The sequence below is a fragment of the Pseudophryne corroboree genome, chromosome 2 (assembly GCF_028390025.1).
Source record: "Pseudophryne corroboree isolate aPseCor3 chromosome 2, aPseCor3.hap2, whole genome shotgun sequence".
NCBI lineage: Eukaryota > Metazoa > Chordata > Amphibia > Anura > Myobatrachidae > Pseudophryne > Pseudophryne corroboree.
This window is the reverse complement of record NC_086445.1, coordinates 410,380,983-410,401,063: the sequence shown is the minus strand read 5'-3', so window position 1 is coordinate 410,401,063 and position 20,081 is coordinate 410,380,983. Positions and strand designations below refer to the sequence as shown.

The following is a 20,081-nucleotide window of genomic DNA, read 5'->3' as shown; positions in this document are numbered from 1 at the left end:
TGCGGTATCTGCCTTATTGAATTCTGCCCAAACCAGACACGTCTCATCAGCAAGGTTTACAAGATGGGAATTGGCATTAATGGCCCCAGTAAACATCACCATAAGGAGATGCAGCGCATTAAATCCTGCAACATTTCTCCCAGGTGTGCCTGGTCAGGCACAAAGGGTGGAAGGTGAGAGTGATGGGGAAGGAGGATTTAATGCAAAGGGAGATACACATGATTGTATGGAATATTTGACCCAAAATTTTACCGCAAGGCCTGACATCAGTGACAATCCACTGGAAGATGCAGAACTCACGTTCTACACGGACGGTAGTTGTCATAGACAGCCAGACTCGGGAGACTTGTGTACTGGATACGCAGTCGTAGATGACCAAGACACCATAGAAGCGGAACCGCTAGGCCCACCTCACTCAGCCCAGGTTGCTGAACTGGTCGCCCTAACCAGAGCATGTGAATTGGCTAAGGGTAAGTCTGCCAATATCTACACCGATTCTAGATACGCGTTCGGGGTAGTACATGATTTCGGAGCGCTATGGCGTCTCAGAAATTTCATGACGGCAGCTGGTACACCGATAGCGCATGCAGCTCACATAAAAAGGCTTCTAACAGCGATACAGGAACCCGACAGAGTGGCTGTTATCAAATGTAAAGCACATACATATAGCCAAGACCCAGTATCCCTTGGTAACAGCCGAGCAGACGAAGCCGCAAAGCTTGCAGCTGCTACCCCCACACGGACAAACACCACACAGTTGATGGTATTTAATACCATCAACACACAGAAGTTGTGTGAGATGCAGAATTTGTGTTCCACACAGGAAAGAGCAGTCTGGAAGGCAAAGGGATATGGCCAGGAGTCCTCAGGGCTCTGGACGGATGGACATGGTAAACCAGTGGCCCCCAGGGCATACCTTCCATGTCTGGCTGAAGCAGCTCACGGGCTGACTCATCTAGGCAAGGAGGGGATGTGCAAATTGGTAAGAGCATACTGGTGCGCCCCAGGATTCTCCTCTCATGCGGGTAAAAGAGCAATGTCATGCCTTACCTGTCTGAGAAAGAATGTTGGAAAAGCAATACCTACAGAACCATCCCATATCCCACCTGCCGGCGGCCCTTTCCAGGTAATACAAATTGACTTCATTCAATTACCCCCATGTAGAAATTTGAAATATGTACTTGTCTGTATAGATGTTTTCTCGAATTGGGTCGAAGCTTTTCCAGCAGCTACAAATACCGCTATGTTTACAGCTAAGAAAATTGTGCAGGAATTTGTATGTAGATATGGTATCCCTAGAATCATTGAAAGTGATAGGGGTACCCATTTTACAGGTGATGTCTTTCAAGGAATGTGTAAGTTGATGGGTATTGATAGCAAGCTGCACACTCCGTACCGTCCACAGGCGAGTGCGAAGGTCGAAAGAGTGAACAGCACTATTAAAAATAAATTGAGTAAAGTAATGGCAGAGACAGGATTGACGTGGCCAGAAGCTTTACCCATTGTTTTGTATAGCATCAGAACCACTCCCAGGTCCCCTCTTAACCTGTCCCCTTTTGAAATTCTGTTTGGTCGACAACCGCATGTCATGATTAACCCTCAGGATGATTTGAAATGTAACAATGAAGTAACTGTAAAGTACTTGATTAACATGAGTAAGCAGTTGAGGAGTCAAAATGATAATCTGAAGTTGGTGATTCCTGATTTACCAGATAGTAATTGTCATGACATTGAACCTGGGGATTATGTAATGATACGAAATTTTCTACGCTCAGGTTGTCTTATTGATAGATGGGAAGGACCATACCAGGTCTTATTGACCAGCACCACAGCATTGAAGGTTGCTGAGAGAGAGACTTGGGTCCATTCATCCCACTGCAAGAAGGTTGCTGATCCCGAGAAGTCCCGTGATAAGGAACAGACGGTAGAGGTTGTATCACTGGAGTGTCTGTTCCAGGAGGACTGAGGCGGCACCTGAGCCTTGAAGATCGAAAGCAGTTGTCGACTCCCTTCTCCCTTTTATTGTTTTTCTCCACTTCCCAGCCCCTCTCCCTTAAAATTTCTTTTTCCCCCTTCTCATTCTTCTCTATTTCCTCCTCAAAGATGGACTTGCCCCAAGAGACTGTGATCCGGATTTTGATGTTAACCATGATGTTGACCAGAGCAGTCTGTTCCGGCGAGAGTACCATAGAGGTCGAAAGAGGTTCTGGAATGGGTTCCGATTATGATGATGGAGGCGTAGTTTTCCAAGATCAACCAAACCAACAAGCAAAGGCGAGTATCAGAAAACGATCCGATAGAAGAAATTGTGATGGATTGTTAGCTGAAGAAAATTGTATCTGTAGGCTCTGTGATAATCTGGTTGAAGATGGATGCATAAAGAAATGCCAATCTAGTTTTAATATCCATATAGACCGGCATCCATTGAGTGACTATCACTCCTTAGTGGGTAACGTGTTAAACCAAACAGATTGTTGGGTATGCTCTCAAGTACCTCAGGGTCACAGCAAATCAGGGCTAGTACCATTTCCTTTAACGTTAGGGGAGGTACTTGAGCTAAGTGGTGGGAGACCGGTGGACCGGAGGTTTAACATCTCCAGCCCTCCTAGTTTGAAGCTCCACCAATACCATGTGGATAGGTCCCTCATATGTTTTAACATCTCCAATCCCAGAAAACCGGGAAATTGGGAAGTGTCATGGAGCAACCTTACCATGACCTTTTCACACAGAGCAGATAGAATGCCTACAGATACAGAGCTCGTACGCCACATAGCCAGTAGAGGAAAATCTTTCCGGTATCGATATACCTTAGGAAATAGGATTACTAGAGTTGGAGAGGTATCACCAGGATACTGTGCACATATCATACAAACTGATACGTGCATTAGGCAGATGGAAGAATTAGGGTCAGGAGATTTCACCTGGAAGGTTTGTAACATGGTCATGTCCTTCTCCGTCCCATATGTTCTCCCCGATGATGCATATTTCATATGCGGGAGAAAGGCGTACAAGTGGCTTGCCCCAAACTCTGAAGGATTGTGTTATATTGGAAAAGTATTGCCTGAAGTGATGACTGTTACACATGACAAAATGAAGGACATACACCGTGGTGCCCAAGCTCCTTATACTCACACTCATTACGAGCACCGAGTTAAAAGACAACTGTCAGAAAGGTTAGAGCATCCGGCCTCTGATCTTATCCATGAATCCACCGGGATTCAGGTTCTGGTAGCGTTAGATTTCACTCGTACCGCTCGGGGAGTGATGAATTATAGATACATTTCCGCACTCGCCAATTTGTTAGATAATATCACTGAAATGTATGATGACACGTTTAGATACACTGGAAGAGAACTTCAAGCTTACAAAACAGAACTAGTTCAGCATAGGATGGTTCTTAATTATCTTACAGCAGTAACAGGCGGATATTGTGTTACATTGGCAACACAGTACGGCATAAAGTGTTGCACGTATATCACAAATAGCACCGAGGATCCGGTAGAGGTCATAGACCAAAAGATGGACGATATTCTCCAATTGAAGTGGGAATTTCGTCGAAAACACAATCTCACCCTTGCTGCTGTAGGTAATGAGCTGACTGGTTGGGTGTCATGGTTGAACCCGCGAAATTGGTTCTCCGGTTTAGGAGACTGGGCTCAAGGAGTCATAATGGATGTTGGAAAGTTTCTACTATGTATCTTGGGTGTCGTTATATCGATTGGATTGATATTTAGATGCGGGCAGGCTTTAATGAGGTGCAAACAAAGTACAAAAGTGATGAGCTTGAGGAGTGAGGAAACCGTAATTAACCTGGATTTGATTTATGACCCAATGATAGAAACCAGGATGTGATGAAAATGCGATTATACGGTCCGTTTCTTTCACCTGTTTTTCTGCTTTTCTCCCAGATACAAAGACCCCCTTGGACGAGGAAGCTGACGAGACGAGATGTATACAGACAACGGATTGACCAAAGAAGAAGATTTGACAACTTTAAATATGGACACTTGATGAACTTTGCCATGGATCCCCAGTTTCCCTAGTATTTTTAAACTCACGCTAGCCCAACATTTTTGTAAATCTGATGGCACTGACAAAGCTTGTTGCTCATGCCTAAGGAGCAAAACAGCGCAAAGAAGACGACTCTCAACAGATACCGAACACAACTTCAACAACAGATGTACATTTCCCTGACATAGAATATCATTGCATTTTTCGTAAGTGTTCTTTATCTTCATCTCTACAACCCTCAGGTAACGACACACATAGTCGATAGGGAATACAGACACAGATATCAGCAACCACATACCTCCCCCATTCATGTATCATCAACTAAAATGTGCATCCCCATTTTGTTACAACCACAGCCGAAATGAGCTCGGTAAAGTTTGACAGCCCATCCACAGACCTGTACCACAGGATAAGAAGGAATTCAAATGTATACTTCGCAATACCTCGAAGCTTGATTTACAACACGTACGGCACGATGATACATGACCCCCCCAAACATGGATTCATACACACATGCTTCTGCTATCTCACTAGGTCATACCCTCTTCACACCTTCTCCTCTCTCCTCCCTTACCCAACCATGGAAATCAATTAACCCCTGACTTGCATTTTTCTCCTTAAATGTTTTGTGGCAGTTATTATTGACTGCCAAAGGGTGGACTGTCAAAGTCAGAAAAATGTCTCAATGCACGTTGCCATATTTGCACCGCACACTGGTCCGCGCTGCGCGTGCGTACGCTCTCCCGTGGAGGCGCATACCCGCAATAGCGTGCACTCGCAGGCGCGGTATGCGTATTTACGGTAGAGTTTATGTGGTCGTAGCGTGCGACTCATTCGTTACATATTTTCACAATTAATGTAGTTTATAGATCATGGTCCCTTTGATAGATTCTGAAAGTTTGGTTAAAATACAATGTCCCAGAGCTGAGGAATCCCTCTTTATATCGTACGAAGGGTCTAACAGGAATCATACAGCAGTGTTTGGTACCCATCGGAAGAGTATTTAATTAGCAATATTCCGGTGTTGGTTTGGAGCGTATTAATCGCTCGTGCGAATAGTTATGGACATAAGAAGTTCATGTCCATTTCTATTATTTACACATACTCAGGTATGCGGCGGGAAACCCAGTTTCCCACCCACCTGAGCTGTTGGAAATCGTCACAGCCCACCTGTATGAATCACCCTATGACCTTTTGTTATGATGCAGGGCCGAATTCCTTCGGCCAATGGACAATGGGATTGTAGGACCAGGAGATTGCATTGTGTGTGGGGCATAAATAGGCAGGCCGACCACATCCAGCTCTCACTCTCTCATCAACGGTTATCTGCTGATAGCCGGGAGCTGGATATCGAGGCGCAGGCGATCATACCCTTTGTGCGTAAGTTTCTCTCCGTAATCATTGTCTTTCTGTGAGCCAATTTCTCTCATCTCATCTCATCTCTCTCTCTCTCTCTCTCTCTCTCTCTCTCTCTCTCTGTTCTGTTCTCTCATATCTCCCCTAGACTAGGCTAGTATTGTATTGTATTAGATAGTATTGTATTGTATTGCATTTAGGTCAGTGTAGTATTGTCTTTTTGTATTTATTGTTTAATTCTGTGGTTAGGAAGTCTCTGTTATATTGTAGTGTATCATTTGTACTGTTATCCCCTTTTACAAGTATATTAGATATAATACAGTTAATAGGCTTTGGAACCTAAACCAGCATCTGTGTATTTCCTATAGTGTTAAGTGTTCACTTGAGCGTCGGTGACGCTCAAGCAGCTTTGTAGTTAGTCAGGTTACACAAGGTTGCACTTACACCCTGTACTCACATTAAGGTATTCTGTGTATTTCTTTGGTATAAGGTTTAAACATTAAGGTATAGCGTTGTGAGCGTCTGCGCCGCTGGTGACCTCCTCGTGGTTTCGAGCGTAAGCTACGCCATAGCGAATCATTACTCTAGTCATAGCCAATAACGTGTCCTGTGATCCCTGGGCCGTGAGCGAACGTGACGCTTGAGCGTCTCGCCTACGGCTGAGCGATCGTTACGCAACTAGCGTACCATTACGGTACTTCTTAAGTAAACAGCGTACAGTGTTCTTAGCTTCATAAAGGGTTGTTTATACGACAAAGGAATTTAGCATTGTCAGCCATGTGCCCACAGTGCTAGATTTGCCCCCACAGTGCCAGATACAGATATGCCCCCACAGTGCCATGTGCCCACAGTGCTAGATTTGCCCCCATGGTGCCAGATATGCCCCCACAGTGCCAGATACAGATATGCCCCCACAGTGCCAGATACAGATATGACCCCACAGTGCCATGTGCCCACAGTGCTAGATTTGCCCCCACAGTGCCAGATACAGATATTCCCCCACAGTGCCATGTGCCCACAGTGCTAGATATGCCCCCACAGTGCCAGATACAGATATGCCCCCACAGTGCCATGTGCCCACAGTGCTAGATTTGCCCCCATGGTGCCAGATATGCCCCCACAGTGCCAGATACAGATATGCCCCCACAGTGCCAGATATGCCCCCACAGTGCCAGATACAGATATGCCCCCACAGTGCCAGATATGCCCCCACAGTGCCAGATACAGATATGACCCCACAGTGCCATGTGCCCAGTGCTAGATTTGCCCCCACAGTGCCAGATACAGATATTCCCCCACAGTGCCACATATGCCCTCTCAGTCTGGTCTCCAGCGGTGACGGCAGCGTGTATATCTCAAATCAGGCGCCGGTCCGCGAGCTCTCATTGGCTAACGAACCGGCGCCTGATTTGAGCTATACACTCCGCCGTCACTGCCGGAGACCAGACTGAAAGGCAGGGCGGCAGGCAGGAGAGGCACGCGCTGCGCTCTCCTCGCCTCGGGTGGATGGGCGGCGGATCGCGATCGACTGGTTGGCCACCCCTGGAATACATGATAGTCCTACATGATGGAACCAAGCAAAAACAGATACAGCTTTGAAATTATGGCTAGCCAGAAGAAATTCTCCCCATTAATCAGCTTTTCTAGACATTCCCGGATAGTTTTCTTTATATTATTATATAGTGGAAATAGGACTTATTTTTGATTGTAATGCTGTGATTTAACATTAATGCTATACAGTCATCTCTTTTTGTCATAAGCAGGGCTACACTATCACAAGCACAATATGTTGATAGCGTATATAGAAAGTATATTGTGTCTGCTGGTCCATACATGTCTTCATACTGTAATCTAAGGTTACATTACTGGTATGTAATTTCTAGGAATAAACCAGAAGAGAAACCAGTTCTACTGCTTCCAGAACAAGAGATGCTAAACTCAGCGCCCTGCTAATTATGTTACTGGGAAGAGGCCTTGCAGGACGGCTGCTTGCCGACATACTTTTATAAAATAACTGCTTCTGTATGTAAAATTAGATGACTGGGCAACAAGCACACCCAGAAAGCCTGCGTCCCCAAATCGTCAAGCAGACTCAGTATTCCTCTCCTTGCTGCACTGGAGGCACCACATGGCCTGTGTAGCAGTTATAGGAGCATTTCTAATTCAGAACTACAATACAATGACATCATTGCACTGAATTTCCTAAATAATTTAGAATAAGAAGGTGCCAAGCAGAACATGCAGGTGCTTGAAACTGGATTTATTTTCTATAATAGTGTAAAGGAAGATTATTTTTGCTTTGAAAATGATAATATGCAAACATCATTGGTGACTTACATTCTTTTCCCAGAAAGAAGGAGTAGAAACAAAGGTGGTTGATGCTCAGGTACAGCCAGCCTTGCCGTGGCACTCGGCCCTTCCAACAGCAGCAAGAATAAAAAGTTATCAGCTTCTCAGCCTCTGGAAAGTTGAATCTGCTTTCAAACTTTACCAACCCGTCGCGGAATTTTTCAGGATCCTCCTCTTGCTCCGCCAACTTACTGCTCGTCTCCTCTGCAATGAGACCCTGCATAAAATGTAACAGATGTTTTGCTTTAAAAGGGTGGTTTGCTCTGACCTGTCCAGTACATCTCAAAGTATGCAGGCATAAACCAGGAAGGGGCCAAGCATGCACAAATAAAGCAACTGATAGAACAGATGAACTGTCCATTTCCACTGCAATGGTTGTTTGCTTCAAGTAACTGTACACTTAACATTTGCATATGTGTCCAAATCTAGCAACATGTGAGTAATTAGAGGAAACAAAAAAAATAAGATTTTACTCACCGGTAAATCTATTTCTCGTAGTCTGTAGTGGATGCTGGGAACTCCGAAAGGACAATGGGAATAGCGGGCTCCGAAGGAGGCTGGGCACTCTAGAAAGATTTATGACTACCTGGTGTGCACTGGCTCCTCCCACTATGACCCTCCTCCAAGCCTCAGTTAGGACACTGTGCCCGGACGAGCTGACATAATAAGGAAGGATTTAGAATCCCGGGTAAGACTCATACCAGCCACACCAATCACACCGTACAACTCGTGATACTATATCCAGTTTGACAGTATGAAAACAACTGAGCCTCTCAACAGATGGCTCAACAATAACCCTTTAGTTAGCAATAACTATTTACAAGTATTGCAGACAATCCGCACTTGGGATGGGCGCCCAGCATCCACTACGGACTACGAGAAATAGATTTACCGGTGAGTAAAATCTTATTTTCTCTGACGTCCTAGTGGATGCTGGGAACTCCGAAAGGACCATGGGGATTATACCAAAGCTCCCAAACGGGCGGGAGAGTGCGGATGACTCTGCAGCACCGAATGAGAGAACTCAAGGTCCTCCTCAGCCAGGGTATCAAATTTGTAGAATTTTGCAAACGTGTTTGCCCCTGACCAAGAAACAACTCGGCAAAGTTGTAAAGCCGAGACCCCTCGGGCAGCCGCCCAAGATGAGCCCACCTTCCCTGTGGAATGGGCATTTACTGATTTAAAATGCGGCAGTCCAGCCGCAAAATGCGCCTGCTGAATCGTGTCACAGATCCAGCGAGCGATAGTCTGCTTAGAAGCAGGAGCACCCAGCCTGTTGGGTGCATACAGGATAAATAGCGAGTCAATTTTCTTGACTCTAGCCGTCCTGGAAACATAATTTTTCAAGGCCCTGACTACGTCCAGTAACTTGGAATCCTCCAAGTCCCTAGTAGCCGCAGGCACCACAATAGGTTGGTTCAAGTGAAAAACTGATACCACCTTAGGGAGAAACTGGGGACGAGTCCTCAATTCTGCCCTATCCATATGTAAATCAGATAAGGACTTTTATATGACAAAGCCGCCAATTCTGATACACGCCTGGCCGAAGCCAAGGCCAATAACATGACCACTTTCCGCGTGAGATATTTTAGATCCACGGTTTTTAGTGGTTCAAACCAATGTGATTTTAAGAACCTCAACACCACGTTGAGATCCCAAGGTGCCACTGGAGGCACAACCGGGGGCTGAATATGCAGCACTCCTTTCACAATGTCTGAACTTCAGGTACTGAAGCTAATTCTTTCTGGAAGAAAATCGACAGAGCCGAGATCTGTATCTTAATGGAGCCTAATTTTAGGCCCATAGACACTCCTACTTGTAGGAAATGCAGAAATCGACCTAGTTGAAATTCCTCTGTTGGGGCCTTTTGTGGCCTCACACCAAGCAACATATTTCCGCCATATGCGGTGATAATGTTTTGCAGTTACATCTTTCCTGGCTTGAATCAGCGTAGGAATGACTTCCTCCGGAATGCCCTTTTCCTTTAGGATCCGGCGTTCAACCGCCATGCCATCAAAACGTAGCCGCGGTAAGTCTTGGAACAGACAGGGCCCCTGCTGCAGCAGGTCCTGTCTGAGCGGCAGAGGCCATGGGTCCTCTGATATAATTTTTTGAAGTTCTCGGTACCAGGCTCTTCTTGGCCAATCCGGAACCACGAGTATCGTTCTTACTCCTCGCCTTCTTATTATTCTCAGTACCTTTGGTATGAGAGGCAGAGGGGGGAACACATAAACCGACTGGTACACCCACGGTGTTACCAGAGCGTCCACAGCTATCGCCTGAAGGTCCCCTGACCTGGCGCAATATCTTTTATAGCTTTTTGTGTCTGCTGAGAAGATCTGCTTCCCAGTTGTCCACTTCCGGGACTGAACACTGCTTAACACATGATTTTCCGCCCATCGGAGAATCCTTGTGGCTTCTGCCATCGCCATCCTGCTTCTTGTGCCGCCCTGTTGGTTTACATGGGCGACTGCCGTGATGTTGCCTGATTGGATCAGGACCGGCTGGTTTTGAAGCAGAGGCCTTGCCTGACTCAGGGCATTGTAAATGGCCCTCTGTTCCAGAATATTTATGTAGGGAAGTCACCTGACTTGACCAAAGTCCCTGGAAGTTTCTTCCCTGTGTGACTGCCCCCCAGCCTCAAAGGCCCTCTTGAAGATGGGCACTCTGCAGCCACTACAGTAGAGATACCCTGGTCCTTGGAGACAGGGTTATCAGCCTAATGCATCTGAAGATGCGACCCGGACCACTTGTCTAACAGGTCCCCCTGAAAAGTTCTTGCATGAAACCTGCCGAATGGGATTGCTTCGTAGGAAGCTATCATTTTTCCCAGGACTCGCGTGCAATGATGCACCGATAACTGTTTTGGCTTCAGGAGGTCTCTGACTAGAGATGACAGCTCCTTGGCTTTCTCCTCCGGGAGAAACACTTATTTCTGGTCTGTGTCCAGAACCATCCCCAGGAACAGTAGACGTGTCGTAGGAACCAGCTGTGACTCTGGACTGTTTAGAATCCAACCGTGCTGTTGTAGCACTTTCCAAAATAGTGCTACCCCGACTAGCAACTGCTCCTTGGACCTCGCCCTTATAAGGAGATTGTCCAAGTACGGGATAATTAAAACTCCCCTTTTTCGAAGGAGTATCATCATTCCGGCCATTACCATGGTAACACCCTCGGTGCCATGTACAGTCCAAACGGCAGAGTCTGGACTTGGTAATGGTAATCCTGTACCACAAATCTGAGGTACTCCTGGCGAGGATAGTAAATAGGGACATGCAGGTAAGCATCCTTGATGTCCCGGGATACCATGTAATCCCCCTCGACCAGGCTTGCAATAACCGCCCTGAGCGATTCCATCTTGAACTTTTTATGTATGTGTTCAAGGATTTTAAATATAAAAAAGGGTCACACCGAACCATGCGGTTTCGGTACCCCAAACCGTGTGGAATAGTAACCCCGTCCTTGTTGGAGTAGGGGCACCTTAAGTATTACCTGCTGGGAATACAGCTTATTAATTGCCTCTAGCACAGCCTCCCTGCCTGAGGGAGTTGTCGGCAAGGCATATTTGAGGAAACGGCGGGGGGAAGACATCTCGAATTCCAGCTTGTACCCCTGAAATACTACTTGAATGAAACAGGGATCCACCTGTGAGCGAGCCCACTGATCGCTGAATTTTTTGAGACGGCCCCCCACCGTACCTGGCTACACCTGTGGAGCCCCCGCGTCATGCTGTGGACTCAGAGGAAGCGAGAGAAGAATTATGATTCTGGGAACAGGCTGACTGGTGCAGCTTTTTCCCTCTTCCCTTGTCTCTGTACAGAAAGGAAGCGCCTTTGACCCGCTTGCTTTTCTGAAGCCGAAAGGACTGTACCTGATAATACAGTGCTTTCTTAGTCTGTGAGGAAAACTGAGGTAAAAATATTTCTTCCCAGCTGTTGCTGCGGATACGAGGTCCCAGAGACCATCCCCAAATAATTCCTCACCCTTATAAGGCAGAATCTCTATGGGCCATTTAAGGTCAGCATCACCTGTCCAGTGACAGGTCTCTAATACCCTCCTGACAGAATGGACATTACATTCATTTTGGATGCCAGCCGGCAAAATATCCCTCTGTGCATCCCTCATATATAAGACGCCGTCTTTAATATGTTCTCAAGTTAGCAAACTAGTATGTTTGACAGGGTCACCGACCACGCTGCAGCAGCACGCTCTGCAGGTTTCAGTCTAGTACCTGAGTGTGTAAATACAGACTTCAGGATAGCCTCCTGCTTTTTATCAACAGGTACCTTCAAAGTGGCCGTTCCTAAAACGGCAGTGCCACCTATTTTGACAACCGTGTGAGCGCCTTATTCACCCTAGGGGATATCTCCCAGCGTAACTTATCCTCTGGCGGGAAAAGGTACGCCATCAGTAACTTTTTAGAAATTACCAGTTTCTTATCAGGGGGAACCCACGCTTTTCACACACTTCATTCATTCATCTGATGGGGGAACAAAACACTGCCTGCTTTTTCTCCCCAAACATAAAAACCCATTTTTAGAGGTTAATGTCAGAAATGTGTAACACATTTTTTATTGCCGGGATCAAGTCACGGATGTTCCTAGTGGATTGTGTATATGTCTCAACCTTGTCGACACTGGAGTCAGACTCCGTGTCGACATCTGTGTCTGCCATCTGAATGAGCGGGCGTTTTTGAGCCCCTGATGGCCTTTGAGACGCCTGGGCAGGCACGGGCTGAGAAGCCGGCTGTCCCACAGCTGTTACGTCATCCACCCTTTTTTGTAAGGAGTTGACACTGTCGGTTAATACCTTTTACCTAACCCATCCACTCTGGTGTCGGCCCCACAGGGGGCGACATCACATTTATCGGCATCTGCTCCGTCACTATATAAGCCTCCTCCTCAAACATGTCGACACAGCTGTACCGACACACCGCACACACACAGGGAATGCTCTGATTGAGGACAGGACCCACGAAGCCCTTTGGGGAGACAGAGAGAGAGTATGCCAGCACACACCAGAGCGCTATATAATGTGGGGATTAACACTATAACTGAGTGAATTTTCCCCCATAGCTGCTTGTATATACAATATTGCGCCTAAATTTAGTGCCCCCCCTCTCTTTTTAACCCTTTGAGCCTGAAAACTACAGGGGAGAGCCTGGGGAGCTTTCTTCCAGCTGCACTGTGAAGAGAAAATGGCGCCAGTGTGTCTGAGGGAGATATCTCCGCCCCTTTTCCGCTGCCTATTCTCCCGCTTTTTTCTGGATTCTGGCAGGGGTATTTACCACATATATAGCCTCTGGGGCTATATATTGTGGTATTTTTGCCAGCCAAGGTGTTTTTATTGCTGCTCAGGGCGCCCCCCCCAAGCGCCCTGCACCCTCAGTGACCGGAGTGTGAAGTGTGTATGAGGAGCAATGGCGCACAGCTGCAGTGCTGTGCGCTACCTTGGTGAAGACTGATGTCTTCTGCCGCCGTTTTTCCGGACCTCTTCTTGCTTCTGGCTCTGTAAGGGGGACGGCGGCGCGGCTCCGGGACCGAACACCAAGGACTGGGCCTGCGGTCGATCCCTCTGGAGCTAATGGTGTACAGTAGCCTAAGAAGCCCAATCCGGCTGCAAGCAGGCGAGTTCGCTTCTTCTCCCCTTAGTCCCTCGCTGCAGTGAGCCTGTTGCCAGCAGGTCTCACTGAAAATAAAAAACCTAAATCTATACTTTCTTTCTAAGGGCTCAGGAGAGCCCCTAGTGTGCATCCAACCTCGGCCGGGCACAAGATCTAACTGAGGCTTGGAGGAGGGTCATAGTGGGAGGAGCCAGTGCACACCAGGTAGTCATAAATCTTTCTAGAGTGCCCAGCCTCCTTCGGAGCCCGCTATTCCCATGGTCCTTTCGGAGTTCCCAGCATCCACTAGGACGTCAGAGAAATACATTTTTCCATGCAATTTATATTTAAGTGGGTAACCTAACAATATATTTACATACATATAATATACACATAAATAGGCAAGACTACAAATATTACATTACAATCATCATTAGACCTTACTTTTATTTTTCCTTTGACAAAGCTAGCTATGTCGTCTTTGTTGTCAAACACGGACAATGTGTGAAGCAGGTTCTGTTCCAGCCAATCCCAGTGCTGAGTGATCTCTTCCATAGTGGCTCCTAGTAAAATAAAACAGAGGCTGGATTCCTTTCCTGTACAAAAGACCCGCAGAAAATGTTTGCTTTTTTAGATCTTTTACTTCCAGTCACTTCAAAGCAGGAAGAAAAAAAAAAGAAGTCACCCTTTAAAGGTACAATGTTAACCTTTACTATACAAAAAAGTATCACCTACTGGGCTTGCCAAGAAAATTCTATAATAACCTGCCACAGTAATATATAAGTGTATAGCACAGTTTGGGATCTCTTTGGTTACTTAAATTGCTAATCGTCATTTGAGCTTCAAAGCAATGAAGTATTAAGAGAAAATGCAGGTGTACACTCTAAACACTAAGAACTCTACTAATCACGACAATTAAAATAAACTCTGCAATGTAACAGAGTAACATTGAGGGTTTTATCATAATTTTGGCCAACAAATACTGGCCCAGCTACTATGGGTGTGCACACGCATTTTCTCTTTTTTTCTGTGTAGCACTACAAGGCTCAGCATGGCAGCGCTTATGTTTAGAATTAGGGTGTGCAGTCCAGTTACATTTTTGACCAGTACTGCTTATTGTTTTATTTTTTATTAACTATATACGCTATATTTATAAACACCTGATGATAGTCCGCAAAAGCAAAAAAAAAACCTTCACTGCGAGTCTTCATTAATGTCTCTGTCCAAATCTATCATGGTACTAGTCAGGGTTGTCCACTCTTAGCTTAATATTTGTACTCAATTAAACTCTGTGTCCTTTTCAGGTTCTCTCTCCCCTAGTGGTCCACATAAATTATGCCTTTTTGCTGATATTCTGCTCCTGGCTACTTAACCAGTAACTTCTTTATCTGTTTTACACATTATTTTAAACACATTTAGTGGGCTATTCAAAGATGGAAACAATTGCATCATGAATGAAAGGCGGTGGGTGTCCAGGGGCGGCGTTGGGGTGTCAGCAGGGAGTTCACCAGGAAACGCAGGCATTGCATGGGCGTTTTCTGGGCCATCCGATGATGTCGCCTGCGTTTTCAGAAAAATGGCAGTGAGGTTTTATGATGCGATCGCAACTGAATTGTGATCACATCGCTGGGTGGTGCTACACATGCACAGCAGCCTTGCTCTGTGCTCGCGGCCCCCAGCATACTATTTTAGTGGTAGCAGATTTTGCTAAAATAGCAAAATCTGCTACCAACTCTGAATAATCCCTTTAGTACGGTTTCTTACTATAAGCTCAACCGGCGGGATGTAATGGAGTCCGAGATCACCGTAGGTGTGGGATGCTGGCCAAACTCAGACGTCTTAACAGGGCAAACACTTACAAGGCAAAACCATGCCTTGTAAGTGATTGCCCCTTTAAAAATAAGTCAGATTGTCCGGTATGCCGCACCTCTGGAGATCTGACTCCATTACATCCCGCCAAAACTCTCTAAATCTGAGGCCATATCAATCAATATTACTCTACATATATTGACTCCTCTTAAAAATTATTTCAAATATATATGGAGGACAAGCCATCTCACCTATTTAGAGGTTCAAATTCCCATTTTAATTAAAAACATATTTGAGCTCAATTTGTCCCCGATTCTAGAACAGCTTTCTGCTCTCATTGATAACTGGGGGCCATATGAGATCTCGTAGGTGGGCCGTATAGCCACCTTTAAAGTTATGCTTCTTCCCAAATTAATGTACTTGTTTAGGAGGGTGTAGTACGGTATGCCGGCGCTCAAGCTCCCGGCGACCAGCATACCGGCGCCGGGAGCCCGACCGCCGGCATACCGACAGCGTGGCGAGCGCAAAGGAGCCCCTTGCGGGCTCGCTGCGCTCGCCACGCTGCGGGCACGGTGGTCTCCCTCCAGGGGGATCGTGGACCCCCACAAGGGAGAATAGTTGTCGGTATGCCGGGTGTCGGGATTCCGGCGTCGGTATACTGTGCGCCGGTATCCCGACATTCGGCATACAGAAGACCACACGTTTAGGACTATCCCTTGCCTTTACCCTGTCTGTTATTTCGTAAAATTTTAAAAACTCATGGCTTTTTATGTTTGGAAATGTAAGTCACCTTGTTTGGTGGCTTATAAAATGACACTACCTAAGAGGTATTATGGCACAAATGAAAAATAAGAATTTACTCACCGGTAATTCTATTTCTCGTAGTCCGTAGTGGATGCTGGGTACTCCGTAAGGACCATGGGGAATAGACGGGCTCCGCAGGAGACTGGGCACTCTAAAGAAAGATTAGGTACTACATCTGGTGTGCACTGGCTCCTCCCTCTATGCCCCTCCTCCAGACCTCAGTTAGGGAAACTGTGCCCGGAAGAGCTGACATTACTAGGAAAGGATTTGGAATCCAGGGTAAGACTCATACCAGCCACACCAATCACACCGTACAACTCGTGATAACTATACCCAGTTAACAGTATGAATAATAACTGAGCCTCATTCAACAGATGGCTCATAACAATAACCCTTTAGTTAAGCAATAACTATATACATGTATTGCAGAGAGTCCGCACTTGGGACGGGCTCCCAGCATCCACTACGGACTACGAGAAATAGAATTACCGGTGAGTAAATTCTTATTTTCTCTGACGTCCTAGTGGATGCTGGGTACTCCGTAAGGACCATGGGGATTATACCAAAGCTCCCAAACGGGCGGGAGAGTGCGGATGACTCTGCAGCACCGAATGAGCAAAAGCAAGGTCCTCCTCAGCCAGGGTATCAAACTTGTAGAATTTTGCAAAAGTGTTTGAACCCGACCAAGTAGCAGCTCGGCAAAGTTGTAAAGCCGAGACCCCTCGGGCAGCCGCCCAAGAAGAGCCCACCTTCCTCGTGGAATGGGCTTTTACTGATTTAGGATGCGGCAGTCCAGCCGCAGAATGTGCAAGCTGAATCGTGCTACAGATCCAGCGAGCAATAGTCTGCTTTGAAGCAGGAGCACCCAGCTTGTTGGGTGCATACAGGATAAACAGCGAGTCAGTTTTTCTGACTCTAGCCGTCCTGGAAACATAGATTTTCAGGGCCCGGACTACGTCCAGCAACTTGGAATCCTCCAAGTCCCGAGTAGCCGCAGGCACCACAATAGGTTGGTTCAAATGAAACGCTGATACCACCTTTGGGAGAAATTGGGGACGAGTCCTCAATTCTGCCCTGTCCATATGGAAGATCAGATAAGGGCTTTTACATGACAAAGCCGCCAAATCTGACACACGCCTAGCCGAAGCCAAGGCCAAAAGCATGACCACTTTCCACGTGAGATACTTCAACTCCACGGTCTGAAGTGGCTCAAACCAATGTGATTTTAGGAAATCCAACACTACGTTGAGATCCCAAGGTGCCACTGGAGGCACAAAAGGGGGCTGAATATGCAGGACTCCCTTAACAAACGTCTGAACTTCAGGCAGTGAAGCCAGTTCTTTTTGAAAAAAAATAGACAGGGCCGAAATCTGGACTTTTATGGATCCCAATTTTAGGCCCATAGTCACTCCTGACTGTAGGAAGTGCAGAAATCGACCCAGCTGAAATTCCTCTGTTGGGGCCTTCATAGCCTCACACCAAGCAACATATTTTCGCCATATGCGGTAATAATGTTTTGCTGTCACATCCTTCCTAGCTTTTATCAGCGTAGGAATGACTTCAACCGGAATGCCCTTTTCCATCAGGATCCGGCGTTCAACCGCCATGCCGTCAAACGCAGCCGCGGTAAGTCTTGGAACAGACAGGGCCCCTGCTGCAGCAGGTCCTGTCGGAGCGGCAGAGGCCAAGGGTCCTCTGAGATCATTTCTTGTAGTTCCGGGTACCAAGTTCTTCTTGGCCAATCCAGAACGATGAGTATAGTTCTTACTCCTCTCTTTCTTATTATCCTCAGTACCTTTGGTATGAGAGGAAGAGGAGGGAACACATAAACCGACTGGTACACCCACGGTGTCACTAGAGCATCCACAGCTATCGCCTGAGGGTCCCTTGACCTGGCGCAATATCTTTTTAGCTTTTTTTTTTTGAGGCGGGACGCCATCATGTCCACCTGTGGCCTTTCCCAACGATTTACAATCAGCTGGAAGACTTCTGGATGAAGTCCCCACTCTCCCGGGTGGAGGTCGTGCCTGCTGAGGAAGTCTGCTTCCCAGTTGTCCACTCCCGGAATGAACACTGCTGACAGTGCTATCACGTGATTCTCCGCCCATCGGAGAATCCTTGTGGTTTCTGCCATTGCCATCCTGCTTCTTGTGCCGTCCTGTCGGTTTACATGGGCGACCGCCGTGATGTTGTCTGACTGAATCAGCACCGGCTGGTTTTGAAGCAGGGGTTTTGCTTGACTTAGGGCATTGTAAATGGCCCTTAGTTCCAAAATATTTATGTGTAGGGAAGTCTCCTGACTCGACCATTGTCCTTGGAAATTTCTTCCCTGAGTGACTGCCCCCCAACCTCGGAGGCTTGCATCCGTGGTCACCAGGACCCAGTCCTGAATGCCAAATCTGCGGCCCTCGAGAAGATGAGCACTCTGCAGCCACCACAGCAGAGACACCCTGGCCCTCGGGGACAGGGTGAGCAACCGATGCATCTGAAGATGCGATCCGGACCATTTGTCCAACAGATCCCACTGAAAGATCCTTGCATGGAACCTGCCGAAGGGAAGTGCTTCGTAAGAAGCTACCATCTTTCCCAGGACTCGCGTGCAGTGATGCACCGATACCGGTTTTGGTTTTAGGAGGTCTCTGACCAGAGATGACAACTCCTTGGCCTTCTCCTCCGGGAGAAACACCTTCTTCTGTTCTGTGTCCAGAATCATACCCAAGAACAGTAGACGTGTCGTAGGAACCAGCTGCGACTTTGGGATATTCAGAATCCAGCCGTGCTGTTGTAGCACTTTCTGAGATAGTGCTACTCCGACCAACAACTGTTCCATGGACCTGGCCTTGATAAGGAGATCGTCCAAGTAAGGGATAATTATAACTCCCTTCTTTCGAAGGAGTATCATCATTTCGGCCATTACCTTGGTAAATACCCTCGGTGCCGTGGACAGACCAAACGGCAACGTCTGGAATTGGTAATGGCAGTCCTGTACCACAAATCGGAGGTACTCCTGGTGAGGTGGGTAAATGGGGACATGTAGGTAAGCATCCTTGATGTCCAGTGATACCATAAAATCCCCCTCTTCCAGGCTTGCAATAACCGCCCTGAGCGATTCCATTTTGAACTTGAACTTCCTTATATAAGTGTTCAAGGATTTCAAATTTAGAATGGGTCTTACCGAACCGTCCGGTTTCGGTACCACAAACATTGTGGAATAGTAACCCCGTCCCTGTTGAAGGAGGGGAACTTTGATTATCACCTGCTGGAGGTACAGCTTGTGAATTGCCGCCAGTACTACCTCCCTTTCCTTGGGAGTAGCTGGCAAGGCTGATTTGAGGTAACGGCGAGGGGAGTCGCCTCGAACTCCAGCTTGTATCCCTGAGATACCACTTGTAGAACCCAGAGATCCACCTGTGAGCGAACCCACTGGTCGCTGAAGTTCTGGAGACGGGCCCCCTCCGCACCTGGCTCCGCCTGTGGAGCCCCAGCGTCTTGCGGTGGACTTAGTGGAAGCAGGGGAGGATTTTTGTTCCTGGGAACTGGGTGTCTGGTGCAGCTTTTTCCCTCTACCCCTGCCTCTGGGCAGAAAGGACGCGCCTCTGACCCGCTTGCCTTTCTGGGGCCGAAAGGACTGTACTTGATAATACGGTGCTTTCTTAGGCTGTGAGGGAACCTGAGGTAAAAAGGTAGACTTCCCAGCTGTTGCTGTGGACACGAGGTCCGAGAGACCGTCCCCAAACAATTCCTCACCCTTATAAGGCAAAACCTCCATGTGCCTTTTAGAATTAGCATCACCTGTCCACTGCCGAGTCCATAATACTCTCCTGGCAGAAATGGACATTGCATTAATTCTAGATGCCAGCCGGCAAATATCCCTCTGGGCATCCCTCATATATAAGACTACGTCTTTAATATGCTCTATAGTTAGCAAAATAGTATCCCTGTCAAGGGAATCAATGTTATCTGACAGGGAATCTGACCATGCTGCTGCAGCACTACACATCCATGCTGAAGCAATAGCAGGTCGCAGTATAGCACCTGAGTGTGTATACACAGACTTCAGGATAGCCTCCTGCTTTCTATCTGCAGGCTCCTTTAAGGCGGCCGTATCCTGAGACGGCAGAGCCACCTTTTTTGATAAGCGTGTGAGCGC

General features: G+C 47.0%; 1 protein-coding gene across 5 annotated transcripts in view; it reads right to left on the bottom strand.

Annotated features, from left to right (window-relative positions):
- Positions 1-20,081, bottom strand: part of TBC1D8 (TBC1 domain family member 8) — a 289,606-nt gene that overhangs the window by 182,758 nt on the left and 86,767 nt on the right. For all 5 annotated transcript variants that reach the window (XM_063953447.1, XM_063953449.1, XM_063953450.1 and 2 more), the window contains 2 exons: positions 13,763-13,881; positions 7,705-7,933 (listed from right to left, as the gene is read on the bottom strand). In XM_063953447.1, the coding sequence (XP_063809517.1) occupies positions 7,705-7,933; positions 13,763-13,881 (348 nt within the window). The remainder of the gene's footprint in view (positions 1-7,704; positions 7,934-13,762; positions 13,882-20,081) is intronic.